General features: G+C 36.0%; 1 protein-coding gene across 4 annotated transcripts in view; it reads right to left on the bottom strand.

Annotated features, from left to right (window-relative positions):
- The window catches only part of ANKRD17 (ankyrin repeat domain 17), a 184966-nt gene that overhangs the window by 137986 nt on the left and 22568 nt on the right, over nucleotides 1-24412 (bottom strand). Inside the window, exon 1 of one of the 4 annotated variants that reach the window (XM_063603788.1) lies at nucleotides 10676-10819. The exons of the other annotated variants lie outside the window; for them this stretch is intronic. Coding sequence (XP_063459858.1) covers nucleotides 10676-10729 — 54 coding nt within the window. The 5' untranslated portion in view covers nucleotides 10730-10819. Of the gene's footprint in view, nucleotides 1-10675; nucleotides 10820-24412 lie in introns of those variants that run through there. 4 annotated transcript variants of the gene reach the window in all.

The raw sequence follows: 24412 nt of genomic DNA, 5'->3' as shown, positions 1-24412 counted from the left end.
ATGTCTAGAAATACTTAAAATCACTGTCAACATAATTCAGCATTTCCATTTACCTAACACTTTATAAAAGATATATTCTTCCATAATTCACAAAACATTTACGAAACGATCCACCTGCCAAGATTATTTTTTAAATGATATATGTAGGGCTTAATCTTAACATTCTGGTTGTCTAATGAAAGTTTTCCGAAGAGAGCATATTTCTATCTAGAGCTATCTCCCTTGACTTTATTTCATGGAGAAAACTAAAAAATAATAGAACAGAGAAACTGAGAAAGATATTTAAAAAAAAAAAGTACTTGTGCAGCTGTGATACAAAATCTTAAAAACGAAAACTTTCTGATATGTGTGAACATTTAAACCCACATGTTTTTGGAAAATCTTAACTAGTTATTTCTTTGTGAAATATAAGAATTTAGGCCAGCACAGTGGCTCACGCCTGTAATACCGGCACTTTGGGAGGCCAAGGCACGGGGATCACCTAAGGTCAGGAGTTCGAGACCAGCCTGGTCAACATTGTGAAACCCCGTCTCTACTAAAAAAATACACAAAAAAAAAAAATTAGCGCAGAGTGGTGGTGTGTGCCTGTAATTCCAGCTACTCGGGAGGCGGAGACAGGAGAATTGCTTGAACCTGGGAGGTGGAGGTTGCAGTGAGCCAAGATCGCACCACTGCACTCCAGCTTGGGAGACAAAGCAAGACTCCGTTTCAGGGAAAAAAAAAAAAAAAAAAGAAACATAAGAATTTAGAAGCTGAGTGGATAGAATCAAGTCAAATAATATATAATTCAAAGCCAAATTGAGGTTTAGTTTCTCAAACTTAAGCATGTCACACAAATATATGTTGGTCTTATGATGACAGTGCATAAATTACAAATGCTGAACATATGACAAGGACTAGGCAAGTGGCAACAGGACAGATTCAAGGTTAGAACCAGGTAAGGATAAACACTAGTTAGACGAGTAAGGTCAAGAAGTGAGAAGGTCTGTGTGAAATCAAAGAGTTAGGCTGGCAGCAATATTCAAACACTGAGTTCAGGATAAATATCTGGACAACCTGCAGCAAGAAAAAGAAATCATGATTAAGTAGGCAGTATTACCAAAACTGAGAGAAAGAGGTTAAATGACAAAAGCTCAGGACAGCAAAGAATCCAGACAGCACAGAACACCAAAAACACTTTTAACACTGAACCTAACACTGTATTTCTCACCTCAAACAGTTCCTCAAAATTTTATGGTGGTGGGAAGATATGGAATTTGAGAATGAGAAAGACAGAGATGTACAGATGTTACTGACCTTTCTCTTTCCCAGTGAAAACATTATTTGTTCCAAAGCTAATATCAAAAATAAATTTTTGCAAAAATATGGTATATATAAACATTGATATTTATATAAACAAAAGAAGGTGAGAAGTAAATCTTAAATGACTCAATTTTACCTCTATATGAAGAAATTTGAAAAACCTTAGTTTTTAAATAGAGGAAGATCTACATTATCTGAATTTTATTTTTCATTTTCATAGACTATATAAAATAAGAGAAAGAACTTCTCTTGACCAGATGAAAACCAAAGTGATACCTGTGAAAGAAGGGAAGGATAGGAAAGACACTTTATAGCCTTCAAAAAAAATACTCAAATTTGACAAATATTTCATATATCTGTTTCACTTACCACTTAATATTACTCCACAAGCAAAATATTTTTCTACTTATTTCTATTAATAGCTTCTCTTTGCACTCACTACTTCCTTCAGGAATCCTCAAACTCCTGACTTTCTGAAATTCTGAATGACTAATCTTGGACTGATAATTTTAAAGCAATATTCAAATTCCCACACAGATTTCCACACAAGGTTTTTCTCCGGCTCTTTAAAATTGCTATATTGTAGTTAAAGGATAGAGTGACCTACAGGGTGTGTCAAAGAGACTGGAGAAGTTGGTACTATGTGATTAATTAATAAATTTTATAAAATAGTAAAGAATACATTTGAATCAAGCAGACTTGTCTAAATCTTACTTTTACTCCCTTAATGAGTGTAAACTTGTAAACTGGGCAATATACTGTAAAATAGCAGTTGTGCAAGTGTGGTCCATGGGATCTATGAGAATCTCCAAGACTCTTAGAGGGTCTGTGAGGTCAAAATTATTTTTAAACAACTAAGATGGTTATTTGCCTGTTGCACTGTGTTGACACTTGCACTGATGACACAAAAGCAATGGTGGGTAAACCTGCTAGTTTCTTAACATCGATCAAGGCCATGATACCAATCTGTACTAGTTAGTAGTTATCATATTCTTCTCTACATGCACTCACAATTTTGTATTAAAAAAAAAAGAGAGAAAAAGAAAAACCCAGTTTCCTTCATGAAGCAGTAGAAAATATCATTCTTAAACATTTTCAATCTTAGGCCAGGTGCAGTCGCTCACGCCTGTAATGCTAGCGCTTTAGGAGGCTGAGACTCCTAAAACAGGACTGCTTGAAGCCAGGAGTTCAAGACCAACCTGGCCAACAGAGTGAGACTTCGTCTCTATTTAAAAAAAAAAAAAAAAAAAAAAAAGCAAGAAAGAAAAGAAAAAGAAATTTTTTCAGTCTTGAATATATTACTTTAATATTCTGTGTGACAAAACAGAAAGCACTTCTATTACATACCCAAAGTACGGTAGCTGTCTCAAGAAAAACACTTGTGCAAACTGCAAATGGTAGCCAACTTTTTTTCATAGAATACCATCTTTTCTTAAGACATACTATAATTATTCACTAATTTGGCAGACATTTTCTCAAGAACGAATGATATGAGCCTGTCATTTCAAGAAAAACAATTCAAATGATTTGTCATCAATAATAAAATTCAAACTTTCAAGCAAAATTAGAATTTTGGAGATCTTATATCTGACACGTGACAGCTTCCCAGTTTTTGACTTTTCTGAGAACACTGATGCTGTTAGAAAATGTGATTTTTTTTTTTTTTTTTGAGATGGAGTCTTGCTCTGTCACCAGGCTTGAGTTCAGTGGTGCTATCTCGGCTCACTGCAACCTCCGCCTCGCGGGTTCAAGTGATTCTCCTGCCTCAGCCTGCCGAGTAGCTGGGACTACAGGCGCATGCCACTACACCCAGCTAATTTTTGTATTTTTAGTAGAGACAGGGTTTCACCATGTTGGCCAGGATGGTTTTGATCTCTTGACCTTGTGATCCACCCATCTCAGCCTCCCAAAGTGCTGGGATTATAGGTGTGGGCCACTGCGCCTGGCTGAAAATGTGATTTTTAAAAATATTGTAGAATAAAAGAAACCAGTATTTTACTATGACCAATATTATAAAAATCCTACATGGTTTTGATAAATTCAAAGTGCACAATAAGCCAGTGAGTTTTAATCTAACAAAGTTCAGAAAGTTCACCGGTAATTGTTTCAGATTCCACACTGCAACTAACCTTTAAGAAACTACCACTTGTGGAGTTTAGGAATGGTTTTAAAGAAGATTATCCACAATTATCTGAAAGGGCTATGAAAATACTTTTTGTTTTTTTATCCTCCTATCAATGTGACACTAAATTTCTTTAGAGACTTCGACCAAATAATGTATCACAATAGACTGAATATGACAGCAGATATGATGGGCATGGTGGCTGGCACCTGTAGTCTCAGCTACTCAGGAGGCTGAGGCAGAATGACTGCTCAGCCCAGGAGTTCAAGGCTAAAGTGCATTATGACTGTACCTGTGAACAGCCACTGCACTCCAGCCTGGGCAACGTAATGAGACCTCAACTCTAAAATAAAAGTTAAATTAAATTAATAAAGAAGATATGAGAGTCTAGTTATCTTCCATTAAGTCAGATGTTAAAGATATTTATAAAAATGTAAAACAATGCCACTCTCACAAGTTTTTTCTTTTGGAAAATAATTATTTTTTTATAAAAGCATGTTAACATGCAATGGTTTATCTTTTTTTTAAATGAATAAATATGTAAATGTTTTTAAATTTTTCTTTCAACTTTAATTTTAATTTTCTTTAAACTATAATTTCTAATATAGTAAATAGTGATAGATATAACTCTCAGAAACAAAAAACTTTTGAGTTCTCAATAATTTTTAACAGTGAAAAGGAGACCTAAGACCAAAAGAATTTAAAACTATTGCTCTAATAATCCCTGACGTTCAAATTTTCCTGTCAAATGGCGGGGGTGACAGCATAAGGATAGAAGATGAGGGTTAAAAAAGGGTTAACAGTTAAGAGTTAACTATGTAACTAAATGCTGTGCTAAATGTTTATGCAGATTACTTCATTTATTCCTTATAAGCTGCTTATGAAGTGGGTACCTACCTCCTCACAGAATCATTCAGAGGATTAAATAAAACAATGCTTGTGTAGTACCTGGCACACTCCCTCTCTATATATAATTTAAATACTCAATAAAGGGTAGCTAATGTGCCAATTACTGTTGCCACCATAAAACTATGTGCTATCCTACTTACAACACATATCCAACTAGTTAGAGTTCTGATTCCATCCAAGACTAAATTATTAATGGCCAGTATTAATCCAACCACACATGAAAGTTATCACCTCATAGGCATTTAACAATTATAAACACCTTGTGAAAAGCCATTGGTTTGGCAAATTTGGAAGATATATACTAAACCAAACCAATGGTTAACAAGACTGTGCTGCTCATCAACTTTGTAGTGATCAAGTGACTTCATATCAGAATGAGCTGTTATCAAGTGTCAAAACAAAGGCCTCTCACAATTCAGAACCAGTAAAGGGCCAATGTTGTTGCCTCTATAAATGGATAATATATGATGTAGACCTTTTCTAATTCATGCTCCATAACATGCACTAATTACCAGACTATGATGGATCAGTGGGAAACTAGTGGTTCATTGGACAACCGTGCCTTTACTTTCATATAAGAGTAATACATTGATTCACATACTTCTAGTTATCCTACCTTTCCACAAGCTATTTGGAGCCTCCATATTCCACTAAAATATCATTCTTCTTTATAGGGATTAACTAACATAAGTGTATCTTATACTACTTCCCCATTAATTCTCCCAAAATTGGCATATGAAAGCAATGTTATAACATCAACCCCACCCTTACATGAAAAATTGGACTTTCAAATAAGAGTATCCTCACTGCAAAATATACAGGTTGATCATCCCTAATCTGAAAATTCAAAATCTGAAATGCTCCAAAATCCAAAACTTTTTTTTTTTAATTTTTACTTTTTTGTAGACATAGGGTCTCACTATGTTGCTTAGGCTGGTCTTGAACTCCTGGGCTCAAGCGATCCTCTTGCTTCAGCCTCCCGAATTGCTGTGATTACAGGCACGAGCCACTCACTGCACCTAGCCAAAGATCAGTAATTTTTTGAGCACTGACATAATGCCGCAAGTGAAAACTTCTGCATTTGACCTCGTGTGACAGATCAGTCAAAACTTTGTTTTCATGCACGAAACTACTAAAAAAAATTGCATAAAACTACATTCGGACTATGTGTATAAGGTATACATAAAACATAAGTAAATCTCATGTGGGTCCCATCCCCAAGTTATCTTTACGTATACGCAAATATTCCAAAACCTGAAAAAATCCAAAATCCAAACACTTCTGGTCCCAAACATTTTAGATAAGAAATATTCCACCTATAGCAGAACATGAGTGTATGAGTATGTGTGTGTATGTTTGTGTGTGTGTGGAGTATATGTAAGTATAAATGTGAATATATGTATTGTAGGTATGTGTATACACACGCATATGCTGGTTTATAGGTAAAAATGAGAACCAGTGGATGTTCTTGTCAGCACCACATTCATAAATACATATAACAAAATGATTTGCATAAAAGTGACAACCTAAAGGTGTCCAGATAAAGAAAAATATCTGCTTACTGAAAAATTCAGAATGCATAAGGGATATCTGCTTTTTAAGTCCACTGCTGAAAACATGAGTTTCAAACTATTCAAATGGAATCAATGAAGTAAAATACTAGTATTAAAATATGTATCTATGCATCCTAAATTCAAGACTGTTTAAGATACCAATGGCAGAGGCCGGCTGCAGTGGCTCAAGCCATTACTGAGCACTTTGGGAGGCCGAGGCAGGCAGATCACCTGAGATCAGGAGTTAGTGACCAGCCTGGCCAACATGGAGAAACCCCATCTCTACTAAAAACACAAAAAATTGCCAGGCATGGTGGCGCATGCCTGTAATCCCAGCTACTCCAGAGGCTGAGACAAGAGAATCGCTTCAACCCCTGAGGGGGAGGTTGCAGTGAGCCAAGGTCATGCCACTGCACTCTAGCCTGGGTGACAGAGTGAGACTCTGTCTCAAAAAAAAAAAAAAAAAAAAAAAAGATACCAATGGCAGACATTTCTTCTTCATCTTCTTCTACTTCTGCACTTCCACCTCTGTGAGACAAAATTAGCTGGACTAACCTCATTGAATTTCAAGTGCCTCACACTGAAGGTACTCAATAAATGCAGTGACTCATGCCTGTAATCCCACACTTTGAGAGGCTGAGGCATGCGGATCACGAGGTCAAGAGATTGAGACCATCCTGGCCAACATAGTGAAACCCCGTCTCTACTAACAATACAAAAATTAGCTGGGTGTGGTGGCATGCACCTGTAATCCCAGCTACTCGGGAGGCTGAGGCAGGAGAATCACTTGAACCCAGGAGGCGGAGGTTGCAGTGAGCCGAGATAGAGCCACTGCACTCCAGCCTGGCAACACAGCAAGATTCCGTCTCAAACAAACAAACCAAACCCATATCTGTCCAACATTTCTCAACTTGATTCCAAAACTTCTTGATGAATGGAAAATATTACTTTTATCAACTCTTAATGATTTACATATTTATCTAAACTTTTCAGTCACTAGACCAATTTAGGTTCTAAGAGTTACTACAACTTTTCCTAGTGAAAAATGTCACCATGGTTACTTTAGAAATCTATGAAAGACTTACTGGTATAGTATAGAAATGATGTGCATTACATATGACAATGTGTCTTACAGAATAAAAAGAAATATAACATGTATCTGTCAAAAAAGTCTACCACATGGAGATTTGATATCATTACCAAAAATAATTTTTATGGTAAATAGCAAGTGGATTTCCCTTGTTTGACCTAGAATTCACTATTTACCATTAGTCCACAATCTTGGCAATCAAAAGGAAATGATGCCTTCCTTGAGACTCTTTCAATTTTATTTAAAAAACAAAAACAGCTAAGATAAATACAGAGCAAGAAAAGGTTCCATAATAAACCTACTTACTTTGCTTAAATCTGAACCTTAATTCAGTTCCAACCTAAAGGGTTCAGTCAAATCCTCAACCCACTGTCCATAGACAGAACCATAGAGAGTTGGCACTTTTATTTTATATACCACAACCTATAACATCAAGTACAGATGAAGCTGGACATCCTGGCTTTAGATGACAAAAGAGTAAGAACGGGTATGAGAGTTATTATTACACTTAACAATATAAACATTTTTATTTTCATAAAAATTCCTACTTTCTTAAAGCAAAAATATATCAAATACTATACCCAGAACAAAGTAATCTGAACTTAATCAAAATTAAAGGATGGAAATATCTGTGAAGATTTCTTATTACTAAGACTCCTAAAACTGGCTCAATTATAAATAATAACACTAAATATACAGTAACCAAGTTTCTGAAATGATCTCTCAGTTGTTTCATGTTTTCATATAAAAAAGCCAACATATAAACCACAGGTTTATATACACAGCCCTTGGCCATGTAAATTTGGGATATAAAATTGGAAGACATTTTTCCTCTTATTGATCATTCTAAGTAGTACAATCTATTGTTACACATAATTTTACAGGAAGGTCATCAAAATTCTAAAGTTATAATCATGTCTCAGGAAAACATAAACAGAACAAGAAAAGAGGTATTTATATGAGCTGTCAGCCCTTTTTCTGCCATCTGTATATGGCTACTTTCCTGAGTATTAGTTCCTTTTACAGAAGGTAGGCAGAAGGAACGGAAATACTTTGATGCCTTTGGTTTGGAGAAGAAAATTACTGCCTGGATTATTTGAATAAATGAAATAGCCAAGACACTCTATTTAATCCCTTACCTTGGACTGTTGAAAAGCAATGATGTAAGTTGAAATCCACCTTTTCTAATTTTATTATACATTTTAGAGAGTATTTTACTTAAGATTTTAAAGGTCTAAATAGTCAACTTAAATATATGTGGGCATATATAATCAGTAATCACAGTTTAAAAGGTAAGCCATAGTATTATGAGAAATCATTTGTGTTATGTTCACTAACGATATTGACTTTTTTTAACTAATATTCAATAAGAGTACCTTTAAAAAGTTTATGATTCAAAAGATCAAGTTACAAAGACAGGAAAAAAAGAGTCTAATATTTATTCAATGTAAATAAGCATAATCTACATAAAATTCTGTATGTTCAATAAATAAAATCACAAAGGTGAAAATTACGGTAATGAACTTCAAGTAGCTCAATATTAAGTACAATAATAAAACTGTCACTGCGGTATACAGATGAACTTCATTATCTATTACTGGACATTTATTCAAGGAGTTATCCCTGTGGGGGGTAGAGGGCTAGGGAATATATTTTTCTGGAAACCTCATTATGTAATAAATATCTGTTTACTTGCAATATGAGGTGCTTTAGAAAATGGTACATTTATCTGCAAAGTTAGCAAATTTATTCTTTGCACTCTGTATTTTTAGCACTGTGTCATTATGAGTACTTATAACTTTGGATAAGGCTCTTTTATTACTACTTAGAAAATGTTACCAATATTGACAAATATTTAAGTCAAATGATATTTTAAATAAAGAGAAAAAACTACTTATTTAGTATGATAGGATGCAACAGGTACATAGAAACTAAATTAAGATAAATTGAAAATTAGGAAAACTAAAATTGCAGAGGTTGTTTTAATAACTAGCAACATTGAATAAATAAGGTAACATGAAATCTTAACATGGTATTAAACAATTGAGATAATAAAAAGCCAGTTGTTCAGGTAGCATTAAAAAAATCTATGCATAAAGCACAAAACAGTGCTCAAGTAGGATTTCCTCAGAACATAAATAAGACTTCTAAAATCTGTTATATGCTGAAGTTTTAAATGGCTAAGAAAAATTGTCAAATAGATTTATCAAAATCTCCAAAGCACACTTCTTTAAAATCCAAACCAAAAAATTTTAAAAGCAAATTAAAATGTAACACTAGAACTCTGTAATCTAATTAGGCTTATTTAAACTGAACCACTAAAAAGTCATGTGGCCACTTGTAATTACTAAACTCCTTTGATGAAAGTTTATACTACTATTTCTAAGTAGATAATTTTACCACACATTTTTTAAGGAAACTCACTAATAGAAACAAAGTAAAAAATAAAAGAGAAAAGAATAAAAATTAACCACAATTCAACTTAGACAACAGCTTTTAGGAAAGGGGAAAAGAGCACATTGGCAGGTGTCTCCAAGGAGGTAGGTAATAAATGGAATCAGTTTTCATTCTGCAGAACAACCATGAGACTTGCTGCAATGTCAGCTCCAAGCACACACTGAGGGACTCCAGAAAATACTCATTGATCATGCAGCACTTTATAATGCGCATAGGCTTTTTTCTCCTGCTAACCCCGCCTAGCTTCCCTTTGCAGCTTCTTCTCCCAAGCCCTCTCCCCACAGTAAAATAATCTTCCTGAAGATGTGAAATAGTTAATAAATTATCTCAACAGTCTAAGTATTAGGAATACCACTCACCACCATAAAGCCTCTTTATCTGAATTACCCAGGTTTTATTTAATGAGGAAAAAAAAGAAAAACCCTACACAATCCCACAGGTAAGAATATGAGATTTAAATACCTATACCTATAAATACAAATTTCTGATAGTATACTACATTCAATGCCAAAAGCAATTATAGTTTCACTTTGACATGTATTTCCTTGGACTGATTTATACTCAAATAGGATCTTATAAAATTTTTACAACCAGAAAAGAGAAAATATAATTTAAAATGTTCATGATTCAAATTATAGTAATTTTTTATTGATGGCTCTCTAGCATCAGTGCCCTAAATTTCAGGGTTTTAATATTTTTAATTTAATAATTTGTTTTATAATAATCAAAGTCACATGAAAAATCTAGGACCAGAGTATACCAGCTAAATTAAGCAATCAGATTGATATAAACATGCTTAGTTTAAAGCTAAAATAACCAACTGTTTTTAATAGTTAACTGCAGCAAAGCTTTAGGCTTAGATATGTAAATGAATTCTAAGACATATGACACTAAACCTTACTCAAAGCTGCTTTGCAGACCCCACCTTCTAATGAGTTAATCTAAAGGTCACCACCAGCACAAGGCTTTTTATTAAGTCTGAGTCTCCCCTTTTTCCCTAACAAACATATATCTACAATTTGTGAAACATGAAGTTTAAACAAAATAATTATAGACGTCTATAGTAATCATGTGAACCAGTCTGAAACATTCTCACACGGAATAGGTCTGACCATGTCTTGCTTTTATGCTCTGCTTCTCTTTGCTCTCTCCTCTAATCTATTCATCTGTAAAATAATTCCGGCAGATAAGATTTCTTTGTTCAGATTTCAACTTTCATTTCACTTACAAACCTAGCCCTACCTCAAGAATGTCTTCTAGAACATATGCTTCCATTTCAGCCGCTGTCTCCACCATGTTTTATCAAACTGCCATGTTTCTTACTGCACTATGATTAGATCATTGCCAGCAGGAACACTCCTCTGTGTCAGCAAGGGAACAGGAAATGGAATGTTCTATTACATGCCTAAAGCAGCTTAGCTGTTCACTAGCCAGGCATCTACCAAAAGAGCAGGGGGTGACTCACTGTGTATTTTTTAAAGATACAGAAGCTCTATTCCAAAGCAAACTTCTGTCAAGTAATTTTAACAGACAAAATAAAGTCTCTTATTTTACCACTTCAATTTTTAAAATCCTAAAATTTCAAAAAAGAAATAACATATTTTTTAAAAAGCTATTTAACACGTCTGGCTTCCTGGTTGAACAAAAGAGGTTGAAGTGGGTTACGCAGCAATTTATCCTTAGTAAAGCCTTGTACTGAGATTAATGGTTGTATTAAAGACGCAAAGAAGGAGGCATGATAATGCCAAGTTAGAAATTTGCTACATCAGGCAAATGTATTATATAACATACATATTACAGTTGACTTCAGGGTTTCAAAAATAATTATCCTAATGTAGATTTTTTAATAGTAAATTGGTTTTTATAAACTAATCTGTTTGTAAATACCTATGAGAACCAGGTTAACATTCAACTAATTTACAGTTACTGAAGCAAGCTATAATATTTGATATAGGTATTTTCTAGTAGTGCCTTTAACTTCATTTACTAACCAAAGAAATGGCCTTTTTCTCTTACAATAAATACTCTAAGAGACTAAAATATCCTAGATAAATGAAATTTAGAGACACCAAATCTGGATCATCAAACAGCAAATAAAGTGAGTGAGTGACAGTGGAGCCAATATATATTATATTCATTCCTGTAATTGATCTTCCATTTAGTAAAACTTGTTAGATTGTCAAATTTCTTCCTTATACAACTTTGAATATGAAAAAATGCACTGAAAAAGGAACAATGGGCCGGGCACAGTGGCTCACACCTGTAATTCCAGCACTCAGGGAGGCTGAGGCGAGCAGATCATTTGAGGCCAGGAGTTCGATCAAGACCAGCCTGGCCAACATGGTGAAACCCCGTCTCTACTAAAAATACAAAAATTAGCTGGGCGTGGTAGTAGCATGCCTGTAATCCCAGCTACTCAGGTGGCTGCATGAGAATCACGTGAACCCGGGAGGTGGATGTTGCTGTTGTGCCACTGGCACCCTAGCCTGGTCAACAGAGCGAGACTGTCTCCAAAAACAAAAAGGAACAATGTTTTATGCTCTAAACTGAGAAAAGTGATGTGATGATGTGCATGACATTGCTGGTACTATCTCCTCAAAGTGATGTCATGTTTTAGTGGAGATTTTGGAGTACTCTTGGGCCTCAATTTATTAATCATGAAATGGGATAATATTCATTCAACTTGAAATATCAGAAACTGCTCTAGGTGCAGTCAACTAGACAGATTATGGTTTCTTAACAGTTTATATGAAGATTAAATGATATAAAGTACCTACTACACGGTTTCTGGTATTTAAGAAATACCCATACTGTGTCAAGCAATATATGATTTCTTTTTTTAAAAAAATAAACGTATTATTTATCCTCATAACAACCCAGCTATGTCATATTTTTAAACTACATTTTGCTTACTATATGCCATTTTAAATGCTTTTTATATATTAACTCATTTAATTTTCACAGTAATCCTAAAACATATTATTATTATCCCCATTTTACGTATGTGGAAATGGGACAAAAAGAGGTTAAGCAACTTGCCCAATTATTTCAAGCTAAGCTAATTAAGTTGAAGAGTTGAGATCTGAATTCAGGCAGTTTGCACCAGACTGGAGTCCATATCCAGAATCATCAACTATACTTCTTCCCTGTGATAATCTCATTTTACGGATAAGGGAACCAAGTATCAGACAGGGCACACAGTTATATGCAGAGTCAAATCCAGATGCAAATCCAGAACTGATTGCAAAGGCTATGTGGAATTAATGGCAAACAAATGACACTATGTTTTACCTCATACCATACCTAGTGTTTACATTTAGGTATGGGTATGCCTGGCATTTAAAGGCTGCTCAAAGTAATTTACATTGTTGAGACCTGGCTTAAACAGAAACTACAAACCGGCTTTTGTTATTTCCTGCCTCCCAGGTCAATTCTTTCTATGCTTCAAATAAACTGCTCCATCTTTAGACTTAAAACAAGTCGTCAACAAAGTTTCCCTTTCTCAAATTTTCCTCTAATGTTATCAAGCAATGATAGGTTTGAGTTCAAGGAACGTATGCTGGAACACTCTCCTTTTCCATAAGCCAAGAATAGGCCTTCCAAATCCTTTATCTGACAAGAAATGGGGGCCCCTAAGACTCAAGTTAATAAAACCTTTCACTCTCCCCTTCTCTTCCATTCTAGGATTATGGGGTGCTTCTGTTTTCTGACATTTACTGTTGTTTTTAACAATACATATGTGATTATGGCTTTCTCACAGAATTATGGCTATCATTTATTATCTGTCTCCCTTAAAGACTAGAAAAAAGCAGGCAACACTGTTGAAAGCAGGCAATACTTTGGCCAGGCGCGGTGGCTCATGCCTGTCCTGTAATCCCAGCACTCTGGGAGGCCCAGGCGAGCAGATCACCTGAGGTCAGGAGTTCGAGACCAGTCTGACTAACATGGTGAAACCCTGTCTCTACTAAAAATACAAAAACAATAAGTTGGCTGTAGTGGTGGGCGCCTGTAATCCCAGCTACTTGGGAGGCTGAGGCAGGAGAATCGCTTGAACCCGGGAGGTGGAGGTTGCAGTGAGCTGAGATCATGCCACTGCACTCCAGCTTGGGCAACAGGGCAAGACTCTGTCTCAAAAAAAAAAAAAAAAAAGAAAGAAAAGAAAAAAGAAATTAGGCAACACTTTATTCACCAATGCATACCTAGAGCCACCACTCTGGCATAGAGCAGGCTCTTAAGCATTTTTTTTTTTTTTGAGGCGGGGTCTCGCTCTGTTGCCCAGGTTGGAGTGCAGTGGCACAATCTCGGCTCACAGCAACCTCCGTCTCCCAGGTTCAAGCAATTCTCCTGCCTCAGCTTCCCGAGTAGCTGGGACTACAGGCGCGTGCCACCACGCCCAGCTAACTTTTAGTATTTTTAGTAGAAACGGGGTTTCACCTTGTTAGCCAGGATGGTCTCCATCTCCTGACCTAGTGATCTGCCTGCCTCAGCAACCCAAAGTGCTGGGATTACAGGCGTGAGCCACCGCGCCCGCCAGCATTTTTTGATTAAATGAACAAATTCACAGATAAGAGAATTGTCTGATATCCACTACAGTATCCTAATACCTTTTAAATTATTGCTACTAATAGTAATAATTTCTTTTCTTCTGTTTTTTTTTTTTTTTTGAGACGGAGTCTCGCACTGTCGCCTGGGGTGGAGTGCAGTGGTGCAATCCCGGCTCACTGCAACCTCCGCCTCTGGATTCAAGCAATTCTCCTGCCTCAGCCACCAGAGCAGCTGGGATTACAGGCACCTGCCACCATGCCCAGCTAATTTCTTGTATTTTTAGTAGAGACGGGGTTTCACCATGTTGACCAGGCTGGTCTTGAATTCCTGACCTCGTAATTCACCCGCCTCAGACTCCCAAAGTGCTGGGATTACAGGCGTGAGCCACCGCACCTGCCCAATAGTAGTAATTTCTTTATTCTTTCTTTTTCTTTTTTGAGGTGGAGTCTCGCTCTGTCGCCCGGGCTGGAATGCAGTGGCGCAATCTCGGCTAACTTGCAACCTCCACCTCCCGGGCTCAAGTGATTCTCCTGCCTCAGCCTCCCCAGTAGCTGGGACTACAGGCACGTGCCACAATTTCTAACAAAAGCATTTGTTCTTTTACTCTATCTTTAGGTCACTGGATCACTGAAATAAGATATTAGAAGTATTGAATATAAACAGAATCTAAATTTCAGATTTTCTGTAGTTATTTGTTACATAGCAAAATAATGTATCCCCTTTAATTCTGTTTTCCAGTCCTTTTCATCAATATGATTACCTATGTCACTGCAGGATACCATGGGCAAAAGGATATAAAGAGAAATTTATACATATTTGTCTAAAACCTGTCATCCTAAAAACAAGCCACCTTCCAGTTCAACCTCATTTTATTTTTGAGACGGAGTCTTGCTTTGCACTCCAGGTTGGAGTGCAGTGGCGCAGTTTCGGCTCACTGCAACCTCCGCCTCCCGGGTTCAAGTGATTCTCCTGCCTCAGCCTCCCGAGTAGCTGGGATTACAGGCGCCCACCACCACGCCTGGCTCATTTTTGCATTTTTAGTAGAGACGGGGTTTCATCATGTTGGCCAGGGTGCTCTCGAACTCCTGACCTCAAGTGACCGCCTGCCTCGGCCTCCCAAAGTGCTGGGATTACAGGTGTGAGCCACCGCACCCAGCCTCAACCTAATTTTATAGGCAAGAAAATTGTCTTCCCATTTATCTAAAATGGATTTCAATGGCACAAGACTTTTCATTATTTTGCCAACAGAAGTATTAAAGTGTAAATAGCAATTAACATATTAAGCTATGCAAACAAATGTAAACATATAAAAATAATTTAAAATAATAAAAGAAAATATTGACTGAAAATCTTCAAATATCCAAAATGAAGAGTGAAACCTCTCATAAAAAGAAGGTAAAGGACAAAAAAGCTCAGTAAATACCTAGATTGAATGAAAGAATCTTCCAAAATTGACAATTTTATTTAGGACCAGCATTGGTTTCCTTGAAGAAGGAAAAAGAAAATCAAAACAAAAAAATATGTAGAAATGTGCTGACAAGCAAGCAACTCTGTTTTGCATGACTTAACACTTTGTTGTTTGTTCCCTTCATGTAAAACTTTAATAGAAAACTCCTTGTAAAGGAGTTTCATTCCTATCAATTTTTTAACTTAGGGAATGGTGAGGCTTCAAAATCTATATATTCAAACAAAACAAGGACCGACGACTGGTGGTAGGAAAAATTTAATGATTTTGCCCATTCACATAAACTACTAGAAAAAAAACTAAAACAATTCTACCTCTTAAAATTATTAAATTTAATCATTACTTTATAGTATCTCTCTTTTTCTCTTTTCTACTGTGTAAATTATAGTAAAGCATAAGTATGAAACCCAAGTGTGAAAGAGCCTAAACCAAGTATAAGTGAAAGATATTAAAACAGAATTTAAGTTAAAAGGCTAATACGATTTGGTTAAGATTTCTGAAAGTCCATACATTATTAAAACAACACATTCTCATGATTTTACCTTTTATTTCTCCTAAACTACTCATGCTATAAAATGACTGAGGAATCTAGATATATGTCTAATGTAGCACAAAATAAAGAATAAAAAGTAATATTCTTTTTATTACCACTATAGTTTATTTTCTTCTTTATTAACTATGATTTTTATGTAAAAGTAATACATGTACATGGAAAGCATTCACGGTTTAAGAGAAAAGCAAACCTACCTCTTACCAAGCCATCCTAAGAGACACAACCAGTTATTGTATCCTTCCAGAAATAACCTACATATTTCAAGCACATCTTAGGGTAACATTATTTTTTATACAGATGGATACTATTATGCATATTTTCTGTATCCCAATTTTAATATTTAATACTCCATAATTGTTTCAGATCAGTACATAAATATTTATCTTTGACTTTTGACAGCTGCTCAAATTTTCATTGCAGAACTGCATAATGTATTTAACCAGTCCAGCAGGCATTTATCTTGTTTCTAACGTTCATACACAAAGGATTATAAATCATGCTGCTATAAAGGCACATGCACACGTATGTTTACTGCAGCACTATTCACAACAGCAAAGACTTGGAACCAACCCAAATGTCCAACAATGATAGACTGGATTAAGAAAATGTGGCATGTATACACCACGGAATACTATGCAGCCATAAAAAAGGATGAGTTCATGTCCTTTGTAGGGACACGGATGAAGCTGGAAACCATCATTCTCAGCAAACTATCGCAAGAACAAAAAACCGAACACTGCATGTTCTCACTCATAGGTGGGAATTGAACAATGAGAACACTTGGACACAGGAAGGGGAACATCACACACCAGGGCCTGTTGTGGGGTAGGGGGAGGGAGGAGGGAAAGCATTAGGAGATATACCTAATGTAAATGACGAGTTAATGGGTGCAGCACACCAACATGGCACATGTATACATATGTAACAAACCTGTACGCTGTGCACATGTACCCTAGAACTTAAAGTATAATAAAATAAAATAAAAGTTTAGATGTTACCCAATTAACTGCCTTCTAAAAAAGTTGAACTAATTTATACTGACAGTGAGTGAGACTGCCTGCTTCCCTACAAATATAAAGTGTTACTGACACAAGTCTACTAAAAATCCAGATCTGAAATCAATATTAGTTTTAAATCATGTATCTAGATTTATTCTTAGTTCATCATTTCTACTTTTCAAGAATCACAAATCAAAGTTACACCTCCTCTCATCTAACTTCAAAAAAAATTTAAAAAATCCTTATCAAAAAAAACACATAAATTCTCCAACAAATTAAGAACTTCAACTGATTATTTAAAAAAAAAAACCCAACCACAATGCAGAGTCTATATATATATACAGCTGATATACAGGTGGAGAAGAGAGAAGAATGGGGAGTCCAATGATCTACCCTTTAAAAAAAAAATCTCCTTCTGATAAAATACAAATTCCCCCCAATATTTAATGGGTTTTTTAACCTGGTACTAAGTTGTGAAAAGATGCCTCTGCCAGAATTTAGTATTTTAAAGACCCAGAATTGTTTGGGAAATATTTGGGTATATTCTCACTAAATAAAATACTGCTGGATACATTTATTTCTTTGCCTTCTACATTTATGTTCAAATTACTCTTTTTAAAGCACGAAATTCTAAAGTAATCCATCATATTAAAAAAATCTAATGTACAAGAATACAGGGCCACACATAAACAATTTTTATGAACATAAAAAGCACTAAACAGTTTCTATCTCAGTTTCTTGGCATAGATTCCAGGTCTAATTTTGATGATTACATTTAAAAATAAGAATGATTAAGCCTTCACCAGAACTGCCAAAATAAGACAGTTGAACATGCTTCAAGAAATGTAGAAGAATATCTAAAGGATATATGTAAGAAAGGACTAAGTTAAAGATACATAAAATTGTAACATTATAAATAAAATGATGCAACATAGTATCCAGTAGTATATTCTAAATATAAGGAATGGTAGGGAGGGTATGTACTACTTTGTAATATTCAAATAATTAAAGATTTTTTTTTTGCTTAAACATTTTTCTCAAGGCTCATACTATAAAAAGCCCCAGTACAATTGTTTTGTAAGATCATCATTAGCATTTTGATCATTCATTTATACAAACATTTACTGAGTACTTACTAGGTGGCAGGGTTTATACTATATACACTGGAGACAGAATGGCAAATAAAATTAGTCCACCTCCAAGAGGCTATAATCTAGAACACAATCCTGATTCTTGACAATGTTTAATACTAAAAACTTCAATGATTTTTTTCTCTAATTGGTCCCCTTCCCATTCTTCTCTAATCCAACTAATAAATGAAATCTGAAATTCAACCTAGAAAAGTACAGAAGAGAATTATATTTAGATACAAAACGCTTCATCCAGATGTGTCCTATGTACAGAATGAAATACAAGCATAGTCTTGTCCCAACATAAGTAATGTACTAAACAAAGTAAGAAACAAAGCAATGCTGCCTCTTTTCACATCCCCAGTAATAGTTGTGTCTGTTGGACACTTGCATTTGTTGTCTCTACCCATGGTGGGTCACACCATGAATTCATTCTTTTTCCAGCATTTCACAATAGGTTCTATGTACACAAAACTGATAAAATATTTATTGTTTACAATCAACCCTCCCATTTGTCTGAATTGTACATTTTCAAATGAAAATAAAAACAAGTGCATCCATAACAGAAATTACTTATTTCAATGTTCTTGATTTTAAATAGGTTAAATCTATTGATGATACAGCACTTTCAACCTCGTCAGCAACACATTTGTCCTCCACTTGAAAGCAAATATCTACCAACAGAAAGAAATACACACCACACACACACAGACACAAAATGGAGGTCTAGGAGACCTGGGGATAAAAATTTAAATTACAAGAAAAAGCTTAAATCTAAAGACAATTTTCTTGAGTCACCGGTTTCTACCACTCTGGGGGAATGAAGAAACAGTTCCAAGTAACTCAAGATAGCATCAAGGGCATGGAAAATAATCAGGAAGTAAAAACTACCCAAGTAACCATGGAATCTCATTGCTATCACTGGCTCTCCTCTGGTTCCTTAATGGTCTGGGGTCCCTGACAAGCTCCAATCAGTCTGGTCTCAAGATATCTGTTACCACTCTGCGCTCTGCTATTTCCAGCCTAATCTATTCATAACAAACCTTGAATGGTTTGCCTGCAAGCAATTATTTAAAGATGTAACTCTTGCAAGCAATTATTTAAAGTACCAAAAGACTGCCTGTGATATCATGAAATATACATTTGGTCTCTGGTCTTAGACCAGTTTCCTGGCATACACTCCTATAATCCTTAGAATCTTCAAAGTGGTTATGTGGCTTCCTATATGCTAAGATTTGACTGAAGACTGACAGGCCCTAGGTAGCTTCAGAATAAGGGTTGGTTTTAGCAGAAAGACCAGGGGAAGATTAAATGGTTGGGATTTTCAGCCCCAACTCCCATACTCCAAAAAGGGGAGAATAAAAGTGAAATCGATCCCCAACGGCTGATAGTTTAATCAATCATGCCTATGTAATAAAGTCTCCATAAATGCCTATAAGGACAGGGCGTGAAGGGCTTTCAGAGAACAGAACACAGTGGAAGTTACTGGAGGGTGGCACGCCCAGAGAGGGCAGAATTTCCATGCCCCTTGTCCCATACCTTACCCTATGCATCTCTTCAGCTGTATCCTTTGTAATATCTTTTACAATAAAATGTATTAAACATAAGTGTTTCCCTGAGTTCTGTGAGCTGCTCAGTAAATTAATCAAACTCAAGAAGGGGATCATGAGAACCCTGATTTATAGGCCATGGGACACACAATGGGTCCTCAGCAAAGATGAGAGGGCTAAGTATATAAGATCGGCCACGTCTTTAGAAGGAAGGGGGAGAAAAAGGCAATTTCTATTTCCACCTTCCTTCTTCTAGCTCTTCCAGGAGACATACCTTGCCTCCAGCAGTTGTAGCTCTCCTTGATCACATGACTTCCACCTTAAGGACAAACTAGTTTCTATACTTGGTCCTTAGTCCATCGGATAAAATGTCATCTTATTTAGAGGCACTGGAAGGAAGTAGGCCTCAGAATTTTCCAATTTTTTGTACTTCCGAATTTTTCACAATAAACATTTGTTTTTTAAAAAGAGTTTCCTGTCAAATTTCATGGAAAGGGATCAGAAGTTAACACTCAAAATCGAGCATGTAAGCCAGTCAAGAAAGAATTAGGCATCTTACATTAAAAGAGTCACATTTGTATTCTACACAACTTTCTAATTTCCTAGAATTAATCCCTGTGTCTTCTATTTGTACCTCAGACAATTTCCGAAAATCACTTGGCCCGAGAACATATTTACTTCATAAAGAGCAGTATTAAACAACTAGGTAGAGGCCACCACATGTCTGCAATACCCCCCCTTTTTATTTTTTGAGACAGAGCCTCACTCTGTTGCCCAGGCTACAGTGCAGTGATATGATCTCAACTCCCTGAAACCTCCGCCTCCCAGGTTCAAGCAATTCTCCTGCCTCGGCCTCCCAAGTAGCTGGGATTACAGGCGCAGCTACCACGCCCAGCTAATTTTTGTATTTTTAGTAGAGACAGGATTTCACCATGTTGGCCAGGCTGGTCTCGAACTCCTAACCTCAAGTGATCCACCCGCCTTGGCCTCCCAAAGTGCTGGGATTATAAGCATGAGCCTCTGTGCCCAGCCTTGCAATCTTTTTAACATTATAAATGTGATGCATCCACTTAGGGTTTTTAAGAAATTCAAAGGCTACAAAGGCACAAGATGAACCATAAGTCTTGTTACCCTCCTGCATCAAAATGGCAAAATACATGTTACATCATTAATAGACTTCTAGCACAGTTACCAGTTTAACATTAATGCCATTTTGCTTTCATATCTTGATTCACCAAATTTTATATGCTTGTTATCTACTGACTGTCCACTGAAAAAACGAGCACTGACCCCTTCGTTTGTTGCCCTCCATCTCCTAAATTTATAGATATTATTTTTATATTATAAAGGTTTATAAGGCATTCTACTCCATAACTATAATTAAGCCCATTTTATACATTTTCTAGGTTGATTCTAAAACAGAAAATCAATAAAGTCTACTTACAATGTGATTATATAAATACTAGTCACTAAAGGAAATTTAATTTTATGTTGTTTAGACATTACTACTTGAAGAAATGTTCATGTATTCCAGACTAATAGAACTTGAATTTCCTTCTAGCTTTCTTCAGTTCTTTTTGAAGGCCCAAGATTGCCACAGCAGCTATTTCTTCCCACTCACCCTCCCATCCCCCCATTACCACCATATCCTCTACCTTGGGATTATTTTTTTCTCTGTGCTACTGTATCTCAAATATGTTCATACAAAGTACATCGTTTTTTCCCAGTATAGAAAATGCAATTGTCCTCACATGATAAAACAGAGGGGCTGGGTAGAGAAAACATAGGTCAAAATCTATTGTCTCTCAAACAGTGAAGTCACTGTTCCACTGACTTCAAGCATTCAACACAGCTGCTAAGAACTTAGTTATTTGATTTTCCGTATTTTTTCCCTCTCTCTGGCAATAATTTTGGGATCTTCTTGTCCTTAAGAGTTCTAAAATTGTGGATCTTTTTCCATTCATTTTGGTTACTAGATGGGCTCTTTCAATCTGAAAATTCATTACGTTTCTACAGCTCAGGAAATTTTCTTCAATTATTTCTTTCATTATTCTATCCTTCCCATGGTTCCTAAATCTCTTGCTTTGAGAACTCATACTTATGGATGTGAAAAACTGTGATATATTTTCCATGCTTCTTTAATTTTCCCTCAAGTTTTTCCAGATTATTTTCTCTTTTGATTTACATATGCAGACAGTTCCTCCTCTTAATTCCAAAATCAACAATTGAGTCTTGATTCATGCTGAAATTTTATCTCTTCAATTAAAATTTTTATAATTTTCAAAACCTTTTCTAGTTCTATGCCCCCTTTTAAATGCAACTATGATTAAACATTACGTATTCTTAAATTTTAAATAAAATACTAATTACACTTTTCTTTGAAGTATTCTTCTGAATTATAGCTGAGGTTGGTTGTTCTTTTATTCATTTTAATCTTCTTTCATCCTCTTGATTGTCCTCAATTGTCTGATTATCCCTGTCTGTTTATATTTGCAAATGAAAGATTACTTTAGAGTATATAGAGTGTAAGAGCTTTCCCTGAGGTTATTTGGGTTTGTTTTCCTAAGTGGCTTCTCCTTTAAATGGAAGAACAGTACAATTTAAGCAGGTAGGGCACGTGTATACGCAGGTACCCCAAAAAGGTACCTGGATAGGAAGTCAAGTTGGCTGGGAACAGACAAAACTGTTTTTCTCCTGGGGTAGCACAGTGCCTCCACTTCTCTCTCAGGTTCTAACACCTAAGTAGATGCCCATACTAAACTGCTGACCTACTTTCTTAAGAGAATGATTCTGGAACTTCAGGCCTAAGAGTGGGCATCATAGTTGTTTAGGCTGGAGAAAGGGTAGGAGGGAAGCCCAACTGACCTAGCACTGTGGAAAAGAAGTCTTAAGAAAATTCTTGAGTATTACCCAACTGCCCACTACTACTGATCTGTGTTTGTTGACTCCAAGTTTCGAGCCATTCCAAGGTTTCCCTGGGAAAACCTGAGCTTACCTCTGTTATCTTGGGTTCCAGTTTCCTCTGGGATTTTGCTGTCAATCCGATTCCATGAACTTTCTATCTTCTTCAAAATTTCTTGGTCCTCTGATGGTACCTGTAGTGGACTGTGAACTGTAATTTTACTGTTCAACATGTTTTCTCCCTGACCCCTTTTGCTAATAACATCATCCCTCTTTTTTATGGGGAAAGTATTCATGTGCTTTGGGTAGAGGTGAGCCTTCCCAGTCACCACAGGAGTGGCCACTATACCTAGGTCTGGCTAGAATATCCCATTCCCATCTCCTTTGAGTGACAGTCATCTTTGGCTGAAAATAAAGCTGATACAGAAGGAAATGCAGACCAAAAATGCTGAGACAGTAACAGGGTTGCAGCCATACTACTAACACTATTCAAGTTTAGATCCATCTATGCACCTAAGTTGTAGTTTCTTACCTCTCTCCCCACATACACCCAAGTACACATTAAAGTTATAGAGCTAATGAGGTCCTTTTGTGCCTCTTAAGGGTAGTTTGACTAATATAATAACATCTGTTCCCGCTTTTCAGAATTATGACTTAATTCAATCTTTAAACAATATCAGTGGGACACTGAAAAGAAATTAAAGGAATGTACTAAATCCACCATTTTTTAAAAATTTCAGTCAATAACTAAAATAAGCCCGGATAAATAGAGTTATACCTTTAAAATTTGTTAAACATACAATAAGGAAATAGCTATAAACTTTATTTAGTACATCTTATCTTTCCACCCTCAGAGGGAAAAAAGGCAGATATAAAAACCAATTATCTCTTTACTAGTTTTCTTCTAAGTCAGGATTCCAATAGTTTCAGAAAGAGAAAGAAGGAAGAAGGGAAGGTTCGTAATGATTTAAAATTTTTTCTTTTTTTTTTTTTTTTTTTTTTAATAGAGACAGGGTCTCACTATGTTTCCCAGGCTGGTTTTGAACTCCTGAGCTCATGCAATCCTCTTGCCTCAGCCTCCCAAAGTACTGGGATTACAGGCATGAGCCACCACACCCAACCATAATTTAAAATTTTCTAGCAAATTATTATTTTTTAAAGCTCTCTTATATGACAGAAACCTTTCAAAGAAAAATTCTGTAGCTACTGTTGTGATTACTGGGGACAGAGTAGGGGAAAAGGCTGGTCAATAACTCCTCAATGGATAAAAAACAAAATCCAGTACTCCTTTTTCAGACAGGGTTTCACTCCATCACCTAGACTGGAGTGCAGTGGTTCCATCATTGCCACTGTAACCTTAAATTCCTGGGCTTAAGCAATCCTACTGCCTCAGCCTCCCAAGTAGCTAGGACTACCAGTACGTGCCACCACACCCACCTAATTTTTAAATTTTTGTAGAGATGGTTACTGCTATGTTGACCAGGAGAGTCTCAAACTCCCAGCCTCAAGCAATCCTCCTGGCCTCCCAAAGGGCTGTCATTACAGATGTGAGTCACTGCAACCAGCCTGAAATCCAGTCCTCTTGAGCTAAGGTTCATATTGTATGGTTCACACCTCAAATACCTATGCCTCAAAAACTCTATATCCCAGAAACAACTGGCAAAATGTTGTATGATGTATTTAAGTAAATGTTGGAGGAGAATAGGTCTACATTTTTCATTATAATCTAACTAAAGTCCATGACCTAAAAAAGGTAAAGAAAATTGATCCTGACTGGGAAAAAAAAAATGACAACTTCATTCCAAAATAGTATATAAGAATTAAATCCAGTAAAATG

Source organism: Pan paniscus, chromosome 3 (genome assembly GCF_029289425.2).
Source record: "Pan paniscus chromosome 3, NHGRI_mPanPan1-v2.0_pri, whole genome shotgun sequence".
Taxonomy (NCBI): domain Eukaryota; kingdom Metazoa; phylum Chordata; class Mammalia; order Primates; family Hominidae; genus Pan; species Pan paniscus.
Note: the sequence above shows the minus strand (reverse complement) of the source record. Positions and strands in the feature narration are given on the sequence as shown.